This window comes from Plecotus auritus (genome assembly GCF_963455305.1).
Source record: "Plecotus auritus genome assembly, chromosome: 2".
Taxonomy (NCBI): domain Eukaryota; kingdom Metazoa; phylum Chordata; class Mammalia; order Chiroptera; family Vespertilionidae; genus Plecotus; species Plecotus auritus.
This window is the reverse complement of record NC_137771.1, coordinates 23068366-23087510: the sequence shown is the minus strand read 5'-3', so window position 1 is coordinate 23087510 and position 19145 is coordinate 23068366. Positions and strand designations below refer to the sequence as shown.

The 19145-nt window shown below is 43.5% G+C and overlaps 1 protein-coding gene across 4 annotated transcripts in view; it reads right to left on the bottom strand.

The window, feature by feature from the left end:
- Positions 1–14647, bottom strand: part of ZMYM1 (zinc finger MYM-type containing 1) — a 29229-nt gene extending 14582 nt beyond the window's left edge. For 2 of the 4 annotated variants that reach the window (XM_080655037.1, XM_080655039.1), the window contains exons 1-4: positions 14509–14641; positions 9254–9407; positions 4346–4418; positions 3899–4148 (exon numbers count right to left, since the gene is read on the bottom strand). In XM_080655037.1, coding sequence (XP_080511163.1) covers positions 3899–4148; positions 4346–4418; positions 9254–9407; positions 14509–14579 — 548 coding nt within the window. In that variant the 5' untranslated portion in view covers positions 14580–14641. Of the gene's footprint in view, positions 1–3898; positions 4149–4345; positions 4419–9253; positions 9408–14498 lie in introns of all 4 variants that reach the window. The other 2 variants (XM_080655038.1, XM_080655040.1) reach the window with 2 other exon arrangements.
- Between the last annotated feature and the right edge of the window lie 4498 nt (positions 14648–19145).

Here is a 19145-nt window from a genome sequence, read left to right as displayed (position 1 = left end):
CTTGAGTCCGCAGGCTGACGCTCTATCCACTGAGCCAAACCGGTTAGGGCTAGACCAAATGAGTTTTAATTTAGCAGTACAAAACGTTCATTGATATGGTTTCAGATTACATATTACAATCAACCTTTAAAAACCTACCACTTGTTTTCTTTCTTTCTTTCTTTCTTTTTTTTTTAAAATATATTTTATTGATTTTTTTACAGAGAGGAAGAGAGAGGGATAGAGAGTTAGAAACATTGATGAGAGAGAAACATCGACCAGCTGCCTCCTGCACACCTCCCACTGGGGATGTGCCCGCAACCAAGGTACGTGCCCTTGACCGGAATCGAACCCGGGACCCTTCAGTCCGCAGGCCGACGCTCTATCCACTGAGCCAAACCGGTTTCGGCCCTACCACTTGTTTTCTGATGTTCTTTCAAAGAAGAGCATCCACAATGATCTAAACACTAGTAGAACACTCCTCCCTTTTCCAATTACACATTTTGTAAGGCCAGATTTCTTTAGACTTCTGCCAAAACAGTATTTTGCAAGAAACTGGATACAGAAGCAGATATGAAAACCCAGCCTGCCATTAAAGTAAAACTGATAAAAACAATGCCCACTAAATTTTTCTTCTCATGAAATTTTTTTAAAAGGCTATTTTTCATGATATTCATATCAACATGCACTGAGTTTATTATTTTAAATCAGTTAATAGTTTTTAAATTCCTCAGTTTTAATTTATAACACAGTATTTATTGGTAGATATAACCTACCTAAAACTAAAACTCTTTGGGTCTTCAATAATCCCACCAGCCAATCAGGAACAAGTATGCAAATTAACCCAACCAAGATGGCTGCAGCCACAGAGAGAGCAGGAGGCTTGAGTTGCCCCCGGCGATGGAGGAAGCCAAGTTTCCGCAGCCCTGGCCTGCCTTGGCCTCCACTTAAGGATACTAAGTTTCAATTATAGAAGACAAATAAATCCCAACAAAAATGACTGCGGCCACAGAGTGAGCAGGAGGCTTGGCTCCGCTCAAGACTACAAAATTTCAATTATAGAAGTTAAATAAATCCCAACAAAAATGACTGTGGCCATGAGTGAGCAGGAGGCTTGGCTCAGCTCAAGGCTACAAAGTTTCAAATTATAGAAGATAAACAAATCCCAGATCCCAGGGCCTCCACTTGGGTCGCCAGGGGCGTGGCCAGCCTGCAAACCACTACAGGCCCCTCGCCCAGGCCGCCCCATGCCTCAAGGGAACCCCCACCCTGATCTGGGACACCCTTCAGGGCAAACCAGCTGGCCCCTACCCGTGCACCAGGCCTCTATCCTATCTAATCCTCCTATCTAATAAAAGAATATGCAAATTGACCATCACTCCAACACACAAGATGGCTGCCCCCATGTGGTCAAAGATGACCGACCCCATGTGGTCAAAGATGGCCACCACAATATGGCCAGCAGGGGAGGGCAGTTGGGAGGGACCAGGCCTGCAAGGGAGGGCAGTTGGGGGCGATCAAGCCTGCAGGGGAGGGCAGTTAGGGGTGACCAAGCTGGCAGAGGAGGAAAGTTGGGGGCAACCGGGCCTGCAGGAAAAGCCAATTGGGGGACCCAGGCCTGCAGGGGAGGGCAGTTGGGGGGGACCAGGCCTGCAGAGGAGGGCAGTTAGGAGTGACCAGGCCTGCAGGGGAGGGCAGTTAGGGGCAAACAGGCTGGCAGGGAAGCAGTTAGGCATCAATCAGGCTGGCAGGGGAGTGGTTAGGGCAGGGGTGGGCAAATTTTTTGACTTGAGGGCCACAATGGGTTCTTAAACTGGACCGGAGGGCCGGAACAAAAGCATGGATGGAGTGTTTGTGTGAACTAATATAAATTCAAAGTAAAGGAGCGGAGGGGAGAGCAAGAGAACCAGATAGAACAGCTGGATCCGGCCCACGGGCCGTAGTTTGCCCACGGCTGGGTTAGGGGGTGATCAGGCTGGCAGGCAGAAGCGGTTAGGGCAATCAGGAAGGCAGGCAGGCCAGCAGTTGGGAGCCAGCAGTCCTGGATTGTGAGAGGGATGTCTGACTGCCCGTTTAGGCCTGATCCTGCCTGGATCGGGCCTAAACGAGCAGTCGGACATCCCTCGAGGGGTCCCAGATTGGAGAGGGTGCAGGCTGGGCTGAGGGACACACACCCCTGTGCAGGAATTTCGTGCACGGGACCTCTAGTAGAACAATAAATCTGGGTGGGTGGATGGTAGTAAAAGAGGAAGGAATAGTGTGGGAATAGATAAGAGGTAAAGATATTTGAGGCAGACCTTTAAGACACAAAATTACCCAGTTGGGAAGAGAGGCAGAAGATATTGCATTGACAGAAGCATGGAACTCAGAAAATGTTTACTGGCTTACATTGTTAGTATATTAGATCGCTGCTTCTAATCTACTAAAGCCTTATAAATAAAAACTCAAGCCCTAACCGGTTTGGCTCAGTGGATAGAGCGTTGGCCTGCAGACTCAAGGGTCCCAGGTTCAATTCCGGTCAAGGGCATGTACCTTGGTTGCGGGCACATACCCAGTAGGGAGTGTGCAGGAGGCAGCTGATCAATGTTTCTCTCTCATCGATGTTTCTTACTCTCTATCCATCTCCCTTCCTCTCTGTAAAAAATCAATAAAATATATTTAAAAAAAATAAAAATAAAAATAAAAACTCAAAAGGGGAATTTTGTTACAAGTGCCTAAAATTAGCTTAAACAAACTCTGAGCATAGATCTGAACAACTTTCCCACAAATAAGTGTTCAACACTAGTACATGGGCCTATTTTGGACTCTACTGATTGCTCTCAGGATCTCTGGTTGGTTCCAACTGGGATACTAAAGGACAGAAATGATACTTCTTAAATACATAGCTCTCAAAAAAAAAAGTCATCTAACATGATTTAAAATGTCATTTTCAAAGCCATTTTTCATCTCATTCATAAAATGTATTAAGAATTTCATTAACTAAAAACAGATTAAAAATCATTGCTATAAAACCTCGACAGTGCCCAGCCGGCATGCCTCAGGGTTGAGCATCAACCTATAAACCAGGAGGTCACAGTTGGATTCTTGGTCAGGGTTGTGGGCTCGATCCCCAGTGTGGGGTGTGCAGGAGACAGCTGATCGATGTTTCTCTCTCATCGATGTTTCTAACTCTCTATCCCTATCCCTTCCTCTCTGTAAAAAAATCAATAAAATTTATTTTTTAAAAAAGTAAACAACTAAGAACAAAACAATGGCTCACAGAAATCTTGAAAAGATTATAACCATCCATCTATGTTTACCTATGGCTATTCAATTTTTCAAGAAAATTAAATAACTTCATTTATACCTTGGAAGATCCAAAATATCTGTTATATGATCAATTTTTTTTAAAGGTTGCTCCCTATACACTTAAGTAAAATAAAATGGGCATACAATAAAAGCTTTGGAAGTCACACTGTTTAAAGTTAAAGAGAAACAGAACTCACATTTTAAATTCTTCAAATCTCTCAATAAACAACAACAAAAAAGTTCTTTTTTTAAAATATATTTTTATTGATTTCACAGAGGAAGGGAGAGGGAGAGAGAGATAGAAACATCAATGATGAGAATCATTGATCGGCTGCCTCCTGCACATCCCCTATGGGGGATCGAGTTTGCAACCCAGGCACACGCCCTAGACCGGAATCGAACCCAAGACCCTTCAGTCCACAGGCAGACACTCTATCCACTGAGCCAAACCAGGCTAGGGCTAAAAAGATTTCTAAAGACTCTATTAGAGGAACTGAAAGCAGAAGCAGCTTTTCCCTAAACCAAGGTGATATTTCTTCAGAAAAAAATGAAAATGTAGAAAACTACAGCCAAAACTCTGATCAAGATCTTGGTAGAGAAGTAAAAAGGGACATAATTTAGAATTATATACCTTGAGCAGTTTGCACAAGTTCTCTTGGGAAGAGCTGATGAACTGCCAGATGAAATGTATTCAGTGATGCACGGTGTAGAGCAGAAAAGCTGAGTAGAACCTTTTCTCTGATAAGCGGTTTGCCCCTTCAGAAGAACTTTTTTACAACCAGAACAGGAAACCTGAATAGTTGTGGTTGAAAGTGAAGGAAGCATTTTATTCATTCCAGATGATGCCAGAGAAGGCTGAATGCCTGTAGTCGTCTGTGAAGCTATAAACACAAAACAGGAAAGAATACATTCAGTATTTACATAAAATTAAGTATGCTTTTTTTTTCCATTTTATTTTAGAAGCTACTTCTGGATTTAAAACTCAAAACAATGCACTATTCAATGACATTCTAAAAAAGAATAAATTGGCTATCATATTGGTAAGAATAAATAGGATTAATTTAAATAATTCCATTACCGCTGTCTGTAAATGTAGTGCTTATTTTCTGTTCATTCTCCTTAGTTTTGGACTGTTGGGCTTGACAATATTCCTAAAAAAAGAAAGAATGAAAGAGAGAAAGGGAGAAGGAAGGAAGGAAGGAAGGAAGGAAGGAAGGAAGGAAGGAAGGAAAGAAAGAAAGAAAGAAAGAAAGAAAGAAAGAAAGAAAGAAAGAAAGAAAGAAAGAAAGAAAATAGTGAACACAATGTATTTTAAACAACCACTTAATTGAAGAAAACGATAAATTATGCTAAAGTCTATTCAGTGAATTTGTAAAATTGAATTGAACCATGGCACATAGATAAACACTCCCCATTTGGTGACCTTTGGCTAATAACACCGATCAATTACTACATTATTTTCTACTAGAGGCCCGGAGCACGAAAATTCATGCATGGGGTGTGTGTGTGTGTGTGTGTGTGTGTGTGTGTGTGTCCGTCCCTCAGCCTAGCCTGTGCCCCCTCGCAGTCCGGGACCCCTCGGGGACATCCACCTGCCAGCTTAGGCCCGCTCCCCTGGGGAGCGGGCCTAAACTGGCAGTTAGACATCCCTCTGGCAGCCTGAGAACCCTTGGGGGACATCCTTAGCACTGCCACAGAGGCAGGAGAGGGTCCTGCCACCATCGCTGTACTGGCCAGCCATGAGCCAGTTTCTGGCTGAGCAGCGCTCCCCCTGTGGAAGCACACTGACCACCAGGGGGCAGCTCCTGTGTTGAGCATCTGCCCCCTGATGGTCAGTGCGCGTCATAGCGACCGGTCATTCTGCCATTGGGGTCAATTTGCATATTATCCTTTCATTATATAGGATTGTACCTAAATATGACTTCACCTAATAGTAATTGTCTTTATAAAGAGCTTGAACACAAAAACTGTTAGATTAGGCTGAATGAGTTTTACAAAGTAGGTTTTTTCTTTTTTTTTTTCACAGCAACAGGCAATCTGTCTAAACTTGATCTATTTTTTAATGTGCATGGGCTGAAAAAGCAACAGACACTTCCTGGATGGACAACATTCTGCACTGTCACCAACTCAGTGGGAGTCATATCATTACTTGACACTGATTTACTTTAGGGTCTGTCTAGGCAAAATACAAGAAATAAATTAAAACTGAATTTACTGGGGAGAAACCAAGATGGCGGGATAGGTAAACACCCGAACTTGCTGCCTCGCACAACCACTTCAAAACTACAACTAAAAGACAAAATGGACATCATCCAGAACCACAGGAAGGCTGGCTGAGTAAAAATTCTACAACTAGAAGGAAAGAGAAAAGCACAATGAGACTCAGAGGAGCTGCGGAAGTAAAGTGCAGAGGTATGGAGACGCATGCGCATGGAGAGGGCTGGCAACTGAGTATGCGGCTGTCTTTTTCAATTGGGAGGGAGCACAAGCTGCCGAATGCTCTGAACTCCAGTTCCGGGTGAGACTCTGGGGACCCAGACTCATACGGGGAGAAACTGGACTGTCTGGCATTGGGCGGAACTTGAGGGCGGCTTTCTCTTAGAGGTGCTTGCAGTGATTACCGAGGGACACTGAGACCCAGGGGCCTCTTAGGGCAGGGCTGATGGGAAGCCATAGCTGTTTGCTCCGCCCTGTTAATTCCCTGAGACCCTGTCCCACCCAAGCTATGCGCAGAGGCTTTTGCATATGAATGGCCTGGTCCTTTGCAATCTAAAATTACCTAACAAACTGCAACTGAGTCAGAGAGACCCAGAACATCCAAAAGAAGGCCCAAGGCCCCACAGCAGCTTGCATTGCTTCACAGCTGGGCCTCATCTGGGCACCTCCAAACCCCAATCAAAGAAGAGGAATCTGCAGATCTCTCCATAGCTCCTGCTGGGTGGGCTCAGGCAGAGGCTAAATTAGCACCTCCTTAGAGATCCAAGAGCCAGTGTAACCAGTTATCAGAGTAGGACCATCCAGATTACAACTCCTCAGATCCATGAACACACTCAGGGGGCAGACTCTGTGAGCACCAAAGTCCCACTGAAGCAAGTCTTGCCTCATAAGGGTGTCTCCAGCACAGAAGTTCTCCCATCGTAGACACAGCTGATCCTCACAGTCAATTGGCCTGGAGGTCAATTCCTCCCAGTGATACCAACAACAATCAAGGCTTAACTACAACAAGACTGTGCACAGAGCCCACAAAGGGGTGCACCAAGAGTGTCCAACCTCAGGTCACTGGGGAGGCTGAGCCACTGGTCCCTACAGGACACCTAGCACACAAAGCCACTCCATCAACACAGGGAAGCAGCCAAAATGCGGAGACAAAGAAACAAGTCACAAATGAAAGAAATGGAGGATAAAGAGTTCAAAACCATGGTTATAAAGTTTTTCAAGAATTTTCTAGAAACCGCCGATAAATTTTTTTTTTTTAAATATATTTTATTGATTTTTACAGAGAGGAAGGGAGAGGGATAGAGAGCCAGAAACATCGATGAGAGAGAAACATCGATCAGCTGCCTCCTGCACACCCCCCACTGGGGATGTGCCCGCAACCAAGGTACATGCCCTTGACCGGAATCGAACCCGGGACCCTTCAGTCCGCAGGCCGACGCTCTATCCATTGAGCCAAACCGGTTTCGGCCGATAAATTTAATGAGGATATGAAAAAGGACCAACTAGAAATTAAGAATACACTGACTGAAATAAAGAATAATATACAGAGATCCAACAGCAGAGTAGAGGATCGCAAGAATCAAGTCAAAGATTTGAAATTCAAAGAAGCAAAAAACACTCAACCGGAAAAGCAAAAAGAAAAAAGAATCCAACAATATGAAGATAGTGTAAGGAGCCTCTGGGACAACTTCAAGCGTACCAACATCAGAATTATGGGGGTGCCAGAAGAAGACAGAGAGCAAGATACTGAAAACCTATTTGAAGAAATAATGACTGAAAACTTACTTCCCCCACCTGGTGAAAGAAATAGACTTACAAGTCCAGGAAGCGCACAGAACCCCAAACAAAAGGAATCCAAAGAGGACCACACCAAGACACATCATAATTAAAATGCCAAGAGCAAAAGACAGAGAGAATATTAAAAGCAGCAAGAGAAAAACAGTTAGTTACCTACAAGGGAGCACCCATACGATTGTCAGCTGATTTCTCAACAGAAACTATGCAGGCCAGAGGGGAGTGGCAAGAAATTTTCAAAGTGATGAATAGCAAGAACCTACAACCAAGATTACTCTACCCAGCAAAGCTATCATTTAGAATAGAAGGTCAGATAAAGAGCTTCACAGATAAGAAAAAGCTAAAGGAGTTCATCCCCGCCAAACCAGTATTAAATGAAATGCTGAAAGGTATTCTTTAAGAAGAGGAAGAAAGAAGAAAAAGGTAAAGATAAAAATTATGAATAACAAATACATATCTATCAACAAGTGAATCTAAAAATCAAGTGAATAAAAAATCTGAACAGAATAAACTGGTGAATATAATAGAATCAGGGGCATAGAAAGGGAGTGGACTGACAATCCTTGGGGAGAAAGGGGTGTGTGAAGAGACTGGACAAAAATCTTATACCTATGGATGAGGACAGTGGGGGGGGGGGGCGGTAAGGGCATGGGGTGGGGTGGGAACCGGGTGGAGGGGAGAAATGGGGGGAAATAAGAGGAACAACTATAATAATCTGAATAAAGATTTATTAAGCCTTAACAGGTTTGGCTCAGTGGATAGAGTGTTGGCCTGCAGACTGAAGGATCCCATGTTCGATTCTGGTCAAAGGCATGTACCTTGGTTGCGGGCACATCCCCAGTAGGGGGTGTGCAGGAGGCAGCTGATCGATGTTTGACTCTCATCGATGTTTCTAACTCTCTATCCCTCTCCTTTCCTGTCTGTAAAAATCAATAAAATATATTAAAAAAAAAACACCTAAATTTACTTTTTGCTTCATTAGAAATTTCACCTAGATCATATACAAATATTCCAAGGAAAGTTGACTCTACTTAAAGAATAATCATAGCCTGAACCAATTAATCCTTTGTAAGTTCTATAACATGCAATATCTTAAAAAGTTTAAGAATAAAAACACGAAACTGTGGTTGAATGTCGACCTACGAACCAGAAGGTCATGGTTCGATTCACGGTCAGGGCTCAACACCCAGTGGGGGGCATGCAGGAAGCAGCTGATCAATGATTCTCATCTTTGATATTTCTATCTCTCTCTCCCTCTTTATATATGTACTAGAGGCCCAGTGCATGAAAATTCATGCACTGGAGGGGGTGGTCCCTCAGCCCGGCCTTCCCCCTCTCACAGTCTGGGAGCCCTCAGGGGCAGGAGGTGACCCGGCAACCAGGGGAAGGCTGCTGCTGCCACTTCCGGCAGCGCAAGCCTCGGGCGGCCCTGAGTGGTTGGGGGGTTGAGGGGACTGGGAGTCTGGGGGCCTGGCCTTGCCGTGTGCCTGCTGCCCCGGTGGGGCTGAGGGGACTGGGCACCACCATCTTTGAGGGCGGGCAGTCATTTAGCATAGTCCCTCCTTATTAGACAGGATAAATATATTAAAAAAAACAAACCCAAAATGTAAAGATTAAAAAATTAAATAGAAAATAAGTCTAAGAATTTAAAATGTATTCTACAACTTAATATAGGCAGTAGTATCAAAACATATTAGTTATTTGAATTGTTTCAAGTTAAGAAAAACAAAAACGTGTTAACTTTAGGCCCATAATATCATCCTTTTATCAATCCAAACACCCAGTTCCAAACAGCTCATTCTTCTCTCAAATCACATTCTTGTACATACTTGTTTTGGTACTGACCACCACCTACCTTATATTATTTGATCAACTGCTTTGGGATTTAAAATTTTCAACCAATAAACCAGCATCTAAATAACTAAAATTTATAATCTGATGCTGCTTAGAAAAAAGAAAACAAGTACCATTTTACCTGAGCATTGTCGGGTTCTGTCTTAATTTCATCCAGCTGCAGTAGTGGTGGTGCCACTGCCTTGTCACCACCCTCTGTTGGTGATTCTTTCATTTGAGTATCTGATGTAAAGGAATTCTCCACTTCTGTTCTTCTTGGGGAAGTTTCCAGAAACCTAAAATGAAATATGCGTTGATGAAGAGTTCTGAGATCAGAACTCCCCCCAACTCCCTACAGCCCACTTCTACCTCTGTGACTTTCTCAATAAACTTTCTTTTATAATTTGAGTCTTGGCTCTGAATTCTTCCTTTAGCCAGAACTCAAGAACTGAGTTTGCTGAACCAAGGTTCACACCTGGTGCCATTTTCCTGCTGCTAATACAAGCACAAACGTGTCTTCAGATAGCTTGGTCTGGAGGTTCTCACAGTACCAATACTTACTTTCTTCCCTTCATCCACTCTTCCCCAATACAGCTTTGCTTTCCACTTCTCAACTTTGTCCTGGGACTAGTCTTCTCCACTTCTATTCTCCCTGGTCTGAGTACAGCATAACACCACCAAATCCAAAAATAACCTGGTTATTTTTAATTTATCATTTATCATTCTAAGACTTATAGTCTTAGAAAATGTAAAGCTTTCTATTTGACATTAATCCAACCACCTGCACTCACTACCTCTCCCCACCACTGCCCTCCTATTGAGCCAGTTATCATCTGAATCAACTCCCCTTCCCCTCCTTATTGATTCCTCTCATAAATCAGCATTTAAACACATCCAAGGATCCAACCTCTAAACCAACTGCCCCTCAGAACCACCCTTTCCCTTCTTGGAATTCTCTCCTTCCCTGAGTCCTATGATTCCAAGACCTATTTCTTCTCCTATGTCTTTTCAAACATTTTCCCACCTGCTTCTAAAGTACTTGTGTTCCCCCAATGCATACTTCCCCATGTGGACAAAAGAAGGGGTTCTATGGAAAGTAACCCCACAGGATGATCAGATCATAAATTCCTAACTGGGCAGACCATGGTGGGGAAGTCATGCCCCTGGCCTATAACTTTTTATTTTTTTAAAGCTTCACCAGAGGATATTTTTTCCATTGATTTTCAGAAAGAGTGGAAGGGGGCAGGGAAATATGACTGAGCCATGCCAGCAGGGCTTGAGCCAGATTTTAAAGTAGGTTTCTATGAAGTAATAATAAGGGATATTCCAGGTATAGGGGCAGCATGTGCCTCTTACAAGCACCCCAACAGGGGCTTGGGATCTAACCCACAATCAAGGTATGTGCCCTTGGCCAGGAATCAAACCCAAGACCCTTCGGACCTCAGGCTGATGCTCTAACCACTGCTCAGGACAGGCCTATAACATTTTAATAAAAGGTTTATCTTTGTCTTAAGCAAGCCCTGTCCATTGTTTCGGTGCATTTAGTTTAACACATCTTTGAAAAGGCCCCTCCTAAGGTGGAACCACCCTCAAGAGAGCAAATAATCTTAACTATTCTTTAATCCAATCCCTGCCTTGCTTTCTCTGACCTTCATGTAATCTTTCTTATGTCTCCTCCTTAATTTCAAATGTATAAAAGAAACTTCAAAACTGCTGTTCTCCAGAGCATTTGACATTTTGATCCCCAGCATATCCCATCAGTTTGGCTCAAATAAAAATTCTGTACAGGTTTGGACGTTTCTTTTTTTTTTTTTTAATATATCTTTATTGATTTCAGAGAGGGAGAGGGAAAGAGAGATAGAAACATCAATGATGAGAGAGAACCATTGATCAGCTGCCTCCTGCACGTCCCTCAATGGGGATCAAGCCTGAAACCCAGGCATGTGCCCTTGACTGGAATCGAACCTGGGACCCTTCAGTCCCCAGGCTGATGCTCTATCCACTGAGCCAAACCAGCTAGGGCAGGACATTTCTTTTTTTAAATATGTTTTTACTGATTTTGAGAGAGAAAGGGGAAGGAAGAGGGTGAGAGAGAAACATCAATGAGAAAGAAACATCGGTTTGGCTGCCTCCAGCAACCACCTCTCCATACTGGGGAATGACTCTTTCCCTCCCTCCCTCCTTTCTCTCTCTCAAATTAAGGAGAGAGAGAAAAAAAGCTCATATGGCTTCTTGGTCTCTGCCCAGCCCATTTGAGCATCACACACAACCAGCAAAGCAAATCTGTTTTGAAATTAATTACTGGATTGTCATTAAGTACTTAAGATTCCCTTTACCTGAAAGTAAATATGCTATGCAAGTCTAAACATCATTTAAAAATAAAGCATCTATGAGTTTCAGCATCTTAAATCCCCCTTCAAGCATGTCGGTCACCACACAAATAGGCAAGTAATGGAAAGCACCCTGAAAATGTTATAAATAAATCTAAAACATATTTCAGAGGCAGGGGGAAACGATATAAAACATTTCTTTAGCTAAGAACAAAAAAAGCAAAAAAAAATATAAATAACATCCATGACTTTCTTTTCCAGATGCACATTAGAGTAAAACAAGTCCTAGAGATCTCTTTAAACCAAAGAGGGATTATGGAGCAAAAAACAAAATTCACAGTAATTTTTTTTAAATATATTTTTATTGATTTCAGAGATGAAGGGAGAGGGAGAGAAACATCAATGATGAGAATCATTGATTGGCTGCCTCCTGCACACCCCCACACTGGGGTCGGAGCCTGAAACCCCGGCATGTGCCCTGACTGGTAATCAAACCTTGACCTCCTCATTTACATAGGTCAAGGCTCAATGACTGAGTCATGCCCGCAGGGCTTGAGCCAGGTTTTTTTTTTTTCTAAATATATTTTATTGATTTTTTACAGAGAGGAAGGGAGAGGGAGAGAGAGTTAGAAACATCGATGAGAGAGAAACATCGATCAGCTGCCTCCTGCACACCCCCTACTGGGGATGTGCCCGCAACCAAGGTACATGCCCTTGACAGGAATCGAACCTGGGACCCTTGAGTCCACAGGCCGACGCTCTATCCACTGAGCCAAACCAGTTAGGGCTTGAGCCAGGTTTTAAAGTAGGTTTCTATGAAGTAATATTAAGGGATTTTCCAGGTATAGGGGCAGCATGTGCAAAAGCATATTGGAACTATACCAGTAAGGAGTGGAGTTACTATTAAAGATAAAATACAAGAGTGGTAGTAGAAGGAAATGAAGTTGGAAAAGCAGAAAGGGATCATATCAGGAAGGTCTTTAAAAATCAAAATCTTTGAAATTAATCCTATAAATAAATAGCCTTTGAGGTTCAGCAAACATTTCATTTACATCTCTTTTTTTAATCCTCACCCGAGGATATTTTTTCCCATTGATTTTTAGAGAGTGGAAGGTAGTGGGAGGTTGGGGGAGAAAGAGAGCAAAAAGAGAAGGGGGAGGGAGAGAGAGAGAAAACATGGATGGGAGATACACATCTATTGGTTGTGCCCCGCCCCCCCCCCCCCCACACACACACACGCCCTGACCCAGGGCGAGATCAAACCTACAACCCAGGTACATATCCTTGACCATGAATTGAACCTGTGACCCTCCAGTGTGTGGCCAAAGCTCTAACCACTGAATAATGTCGGGCAGGGCTGCATCTCATTTTAAAAATAAAAATTTACTTCAGATTTTCAGAAAATAGCTTTTCCTGCCATTTGGGTAAATATAGTTCAATTCCTTGTAGCTATGTCATTGACGAGGAAGGTTACAGTTTACACCTATCCTTTTTCATGCACAGAAAACCCCAGAAGCAAATTCACTTAGCAATGGCATCCACTCCTCTAATATTCTTGCCACAACCTAGGAGTTAAATGGGCAAGGTGTTGTAATTTAGTTCTTATGTTAAGGGCTTCTTGTCTTATAAAATTTGGGATGAGAAGTACAAGTAATTGTCAGATGTTATTGGGGATTCAACTCCTGAGAGGAAATTCTCTACTCATCTTTCAAGCTTTTGGTTAAGTTTAATTGAAAAGTGTGCCGATAGTGCATCCTGAGGAAGCTGAAAAAATTTCCGTTTGCAAACACTAGTCCATGCAAACCACGATACTCTCAATCCTGCATATTTTTTTAAAAATATGTTTTATTGATTTTTTACGGAGAGGAAGGGAGAGGGACAGAGAGTTAGAAACATCGATCTGCCACCTCCTGCACATCCCCTGCTGGGGATGTGCCCACAACCAAGGTACATGCCCTTGACCAGAATCAAACCTGGAACCCTTCAGTCCGCAGGCCGTCGCTCTATCCACTGAGCCAAACCGGTTAGGGCTCAATCCTGCATATTAAAGCAAAACATAAAGTGATAAAAATTGCCCCTTCATCTAATCCCAGATCAAATCCTAATTCACCAAAGGTCAAACTTTTAAACCCGGCCGGTGTACCGGCTCAGTGATCGAGCGTGGGTAGATCCAGGAACTATGAGGTCGGTAGGATTCCCATGTGGGCACATGCCTGGAAAGCGGGCTTGAACCCTAGTTGGGGGCGTGCAGCCCATGGGTGATGTTCCTCTCTCATTGATGTTTCTTCCTATCCGTCTCCCTTATCTATCTAAAAATAAAAACATATTAAAAACAAGAAATACGCCCTGACCGGTTTGGCTCAGTGGATAGAGCGTCGGCCTGTGGACTGAAAGGTCCCAGGTTCGATTCCTGTCAAGGGCATGTACCTCTGTTGCGGGGACATCCCCAGTGGGGGGTGTGCAGGAGGCAGCTGATAGATGTTTCTCTCTCATCGATGTTTCTAACTCTCTATCCCTCTCCCTTTCTCTCTGTAAACAATCAATAAAATAAAAAAAAAACAAAACAAGAAATCCTATTACCTTTACTTAAAAACAAGTTTTTTTTTCAAAGCCAAACTCTTAAATAATTAATCTTTTTAAGCTGAGATCCCGTGTACAATTCAATTTGCAAAAGGAGTTCCAGGTTTCCAAGGTTGAAACCAATTACCACTGAATGAAGGAGACGCCACAAATGTTATCAGACGAACGTTTTAGAAACGGAAGCCGCAGAGAAACCAAAGGCTGGAAGCCCGCGTACGACACAGAAGCCATAGACGATGAGAAACGCCGCATGTGGGGGATGATAACCCTCCGGCTCAGTGAGCATCACTTTATAAATGAGACCACGAACACAAACCAGGGGCCTGATCTCCGAATTCCCGACGCCCCTAGGCGGAAACCGCACGCACGGCCGTGTCTCTAGAAACTCTACCCAACAAGACCCTTCCTCCCGTCCACAGACGAAACTCTGTCCATCCGTAAGGCACAGACGTAAAGACCGACACCAGGGCCACGTACGGAGGCTTACGAGTTTCTCTCCAGGCCGCTCGCCAGGGGAGGTTTCTCACGGCCACTTCCAAGGGACCGGAAAGGTCGCATAGGCCCAGCCCTTTTCCCGCGGTGCTTTGCGGCGGAGCATGCGCAGCGTAGCCGACCGCCCCGGCTCTGACTCCTGGGTGGGAAAGGGCTACGGCGGGATGGGGCCTGAAGCGGGTGAGGAGGCGGGGAGAGTCCGTAGGCCTCCGGGGACCTTAACCCTTGCAGCCTCATCTAGATGGCAGCCAAGTCTGGACCCTTAAAGGCTGAGGCAGCGGGTATTGACTCAGACAAGAGCTCAGGCGGGGCCATTAGATTTCCTGAGCTTGAGAGACGACTCTATTGGCGACTTTTTTTAAAAAAAATTCCCATTTCTTCATCTTTGAAATGAGGGTAATTATTATACTGCCTACCTCATGGGCTTGTGAAGATTAGAAAGGCGATGTTAGTCAAGTGCCGGGTACAGAGTAAATTCCCAGTAAAAGGAATTATTCGCAGAGATAGAGAGGGGGTTCAGGCTTCTTCCATTTGGGGGAGCTCTGAGTATTTTAAAAATTAAAATAATTCGTCCTCCAGTTTGGCTCCGTGGATAGAGCGTCGGCCTGCGAACTGAAAGGTCCCAGGTTCGATTCCAGTCAAGGGCATGTACCTTGGTTGCAGGCACATCCCCAGTAGGAGGTGTGCAGGAGGCAGCTGATCGATGTTTCTGTCTCATCAATGTTTCTAACTCTATCCTTCTCCCTTCCTCTCTGTAAAAAATCAGTAAAATATATTTAAAAAAAATTAAAATAATTCCAAAACAGTGTGGCAAAAATTATGGTAGATTTTACTTCTTAAAAATTTATCTTTATTGTTGAATGTATTATAGATGTGCCCTTCTTTCCCCTAATGGCCCCCTCCACCCGCTTCTGCCCCCCACTTCACTACACCATTGTCTGTGTCCAGGGATTATGCATATACTAGAGGCCCAGTGTACGAAATTCAGGACAGGTAGGGTCCCTACTGGCTGCCAGCTGCCGGCTGCCAGCTGCCAGCTGGGGCCTTCCTTCGTTCAACCTCACCCCCTGGTGGTCAGCGCACGTCATAGCGAGCAATCGAACCCCTGGTTGATTGAACTCCCAAGGGGACACTTTGCATATTAGGCTTTTATATATAGAGATGCCAAAAGTTTGCCCGGCTTCCCTCTGAGATTCCTCAGTCTTTGCTGTGCTTCCATGTCTCTCTATCTATTTTGTTTGTCAGTTTATTTTGTTGATTAGATTCCACACATAAGTGAGATTATGGTAGATTTTAAATGCTATTTAAGGAGTTAAACACTATCAATACATAAAAAGTATAGGATCAAAAAATGTGCTATTCCTTAAGTCACAATAGGACTATACAATATATAAAGTTGAGTGGATTTATTGCAATCCTGTCTTTGACCATACTACTTGAGATATTAGTCTAAATATGAGGTCCCTTGTGAATGGGATGTACATGCCAAAAGGGCCTCCTGATCCCTGCTGCTGTAGTCCATAAACATCTTCTGCAGTTAATTAACCTCAAATTCAGGCCCTTTGGTGATGTTGAATACAGTTAGTCCTCAATATCATTGTTAGGTTCAGCAACTTTAAGTGAAATGAAGTATAATGAACTCAATTTTACCTTAGCCTAATTGGTATAAACACGTGTTAAGTTCCTAAGGCCTCATCAACTTTTAATGAAACGTTATTCAAGGACCTGCTGTACTTGACTGGTAACTGAAGTTAATTTCTCCAACAGCTATTCTTACCTTCATAATCCTATGTAATAAAAGCCTAATATGCAAATCGACCAAACAGCAAAACAACTGGTTGCTACGACGGGCACTAACCACCAGGGGGCAGACGTTCAACTCAGGAGTTGCTCCCCTGATGGTCAGTGCCTTCCCTCAGAGGGTGGGTCCACAGCCACTCATCTGACCTGGATGAGTGGCGCTCCCACAGCAGACCAATCCCTGCAGGCCATGCCCCCCACCAGTGCATGAATCCCGTGCACCGAGCCTCTCGTATGGTATATAGCAGTGGTCGGCAAACCACGGCTTGTGAGCCACATGCGGCTCTTTGGCCCCTTGAGTATGGCTCTTCCACAAAATACCACGGCCTGGGCGAGTCTATTTTGAAGAAGTGGCGTTAGAAGAAGTTTAAGTTTAAAAAATTTGGCTCTCAAAAGAAATTTCAATCGTTGTACTGTTGATATTTCACTCTGTTGACTAATGAGTTTGCCGACCACTGGTATATAGAAATTAGGTATAACATTTAAAAAAATATATATATTTTATTGATTTTTTACAGAGAGGAAGGGAGAGGGAGTTAGAAACATCGATGAGAGAGAAACATCAATCAGCTGCCTCCTGCACACTCCCCACTGGGGATGTGCCCACAACCAAGGTACTTGCCCTTGACTGGAATTGAACCTGGGACCCTTCAGTCCGAAGGCCGACACTCTGTCCAATGAGCCAAACCAGTTAGGGCTAGGTATAACATTTTGTTATCTGTTCTCAGTTCCCTTTTCTTGCCTTCTTTTGGCTAATTTGAACACTTTTTTAGTATTTTGTTTTAATTTATTGTGTTTATGACCTTATCTCTTTGTGTATTATTTTTAGTGGTTGTCCTAGGGATTACAATAAACATAAGTAACTTTTCATAGTTCACTCAGAATCAAAATTTGGCCACTTCAAGTGGAATTTTTACCTTCATATAAGTCCCTTTATCTTCCCTACCTTTTACGTTATAGTTGTCATATATATTAGAATTGTGAAATTCTAATTGTGAAAATTTGAATTACAATTTTTGCTATAAACTATCAAATATTTTAAAAAGAACTCAAGAGGAGCCCAACTGGTTTGGCTCAGTGGATAGAGTGTTGGCCTGTGGACTGTTGGGTCCCAGGTTCGATTCCGGTCAAGGGCAGGCACATGCCTCAATTGTGGGCTCAATCCCCAGTAGGGAATGATTCTCTCATCATTGATGTTTCTATCTCTCTCTCCCTCTCCCTTCCTCTCTGAAATCAATAAAATATTTTTTAAAAAGAACTCAAGAGGAGAATAGTTTATTATGTTTACCCAGATATTTACAATTTCTGTCCTTGATACTCCAGTTCCTTCAGGTATCGTTTGCCTTCCATCTGATGAACTTCGTTTAGCAAATCTTTTAAAGCAGGTCTTTTGGCAAAAAATTATTTTGGTTTTCCTCATCTAACAATGTCTTTATTTTACCTCCATTCCTGAAGGATATTTTCACTGGATGTAGAAGTGTGTTTTCTGGTGTTTTTTTGGGTGGGAAATCCCAGCAAGGTGCTGACTCCATCAAATGACCTTCATTGACCTTACCACAATTCCTGGGAGATTGAGTAGTGCTTTCCAACTCTGAAGTCTAAGATTGTGGGAAAGCATGAGGCTGGTCCCAGAAAGGTACAGCACACAGAAAACTATCTAAATGTCTTGTCATGGTCCAGGTTGCCCAAGCCACTCAGGATAATGTCACAATCTAATTAACCCCCAATTCCTTCTATCCCTTCTGTGTACATGGACACCCATATTTAGTTATTTAAATCATAGACAAAATCAATGATTCTCTCTCATCATTGACGTTTCTATCTCTCTCTCCCTCTCTGAAATCAATAAAAACAAACAAACAAAAAGCCCTAGCCAGTTTGGCTCAGTGGATAGAGCATTATACTGTGGACTGAAGGGTCCCAGATTAGATTCTGGTCAGGGGCATATGCCCAGGTTGCGGGCTTGATCCCCAGTAGGGGGCATGCAGGAGGCAGCCAATCAATGATTCTCTCTCATCATTAATGTATTTCTCTCTCTTTCTCACCCTCTCCCTTCCTCTCTGAAATCAATACAAAAAAAGTTACAGACAAATAACAGAAACACCTGCCTGTATATACATGCTGCTATGAATGCTTATATTCTTTGCAGATAAACATGTTAAAACATAGATGCATCATTTAAATAAATACTCACTGGCCCAAATTTATAAATACTGCTTCACCCTAATTAAAACTTCTTCCATTACCCCCAGGCCCAGGTAAAGCTATGGAGTTCCTTCCTCTTGGGATTGGCCAGGTAGTCCCAAGACAGGGAGAGGTATAGAGAAGGTTGGGCCTGTCTGTGATGGATGGAAAAACTAAATAATTAAATTCATAATCACTCCCAAGTCAGCCAGGCCAATACAGCTGGAGGGGACTCTGAAGCCCAGACCACTATCTAGAGGTAGAGGTGGTGATGCTTGGGCAGGGAAGCACAGTCAGAATCCTCTAGACCAGGGAGGAACACTGATAGGCAGGCAGGTAAACAGAGAGAGAGGCAGACAGACAGACATGCCTTTCCAGTACTACAGACTCCCTCTTTCCAAAAGAATTGGAACAGCTTTGGAAAGAAAGTCAAAGGGTGAGAAGAGGATCTGGGGTCTTCCCACCCCCCCACCAGAGCCCTTCTTGCTCTCCCATGGAAAATGTCCTGGGCATATGTGAGTGGTAAACAGGACTCACAGACTGCCTGGAACCTTGGCTTTCTTTGGCCATAGGATGAACCTTGGCCTCCTGGAATCTCCACCACTTCCCACTCATGACAGGCCCATTTCCTGGCATGGGGCAGAATGG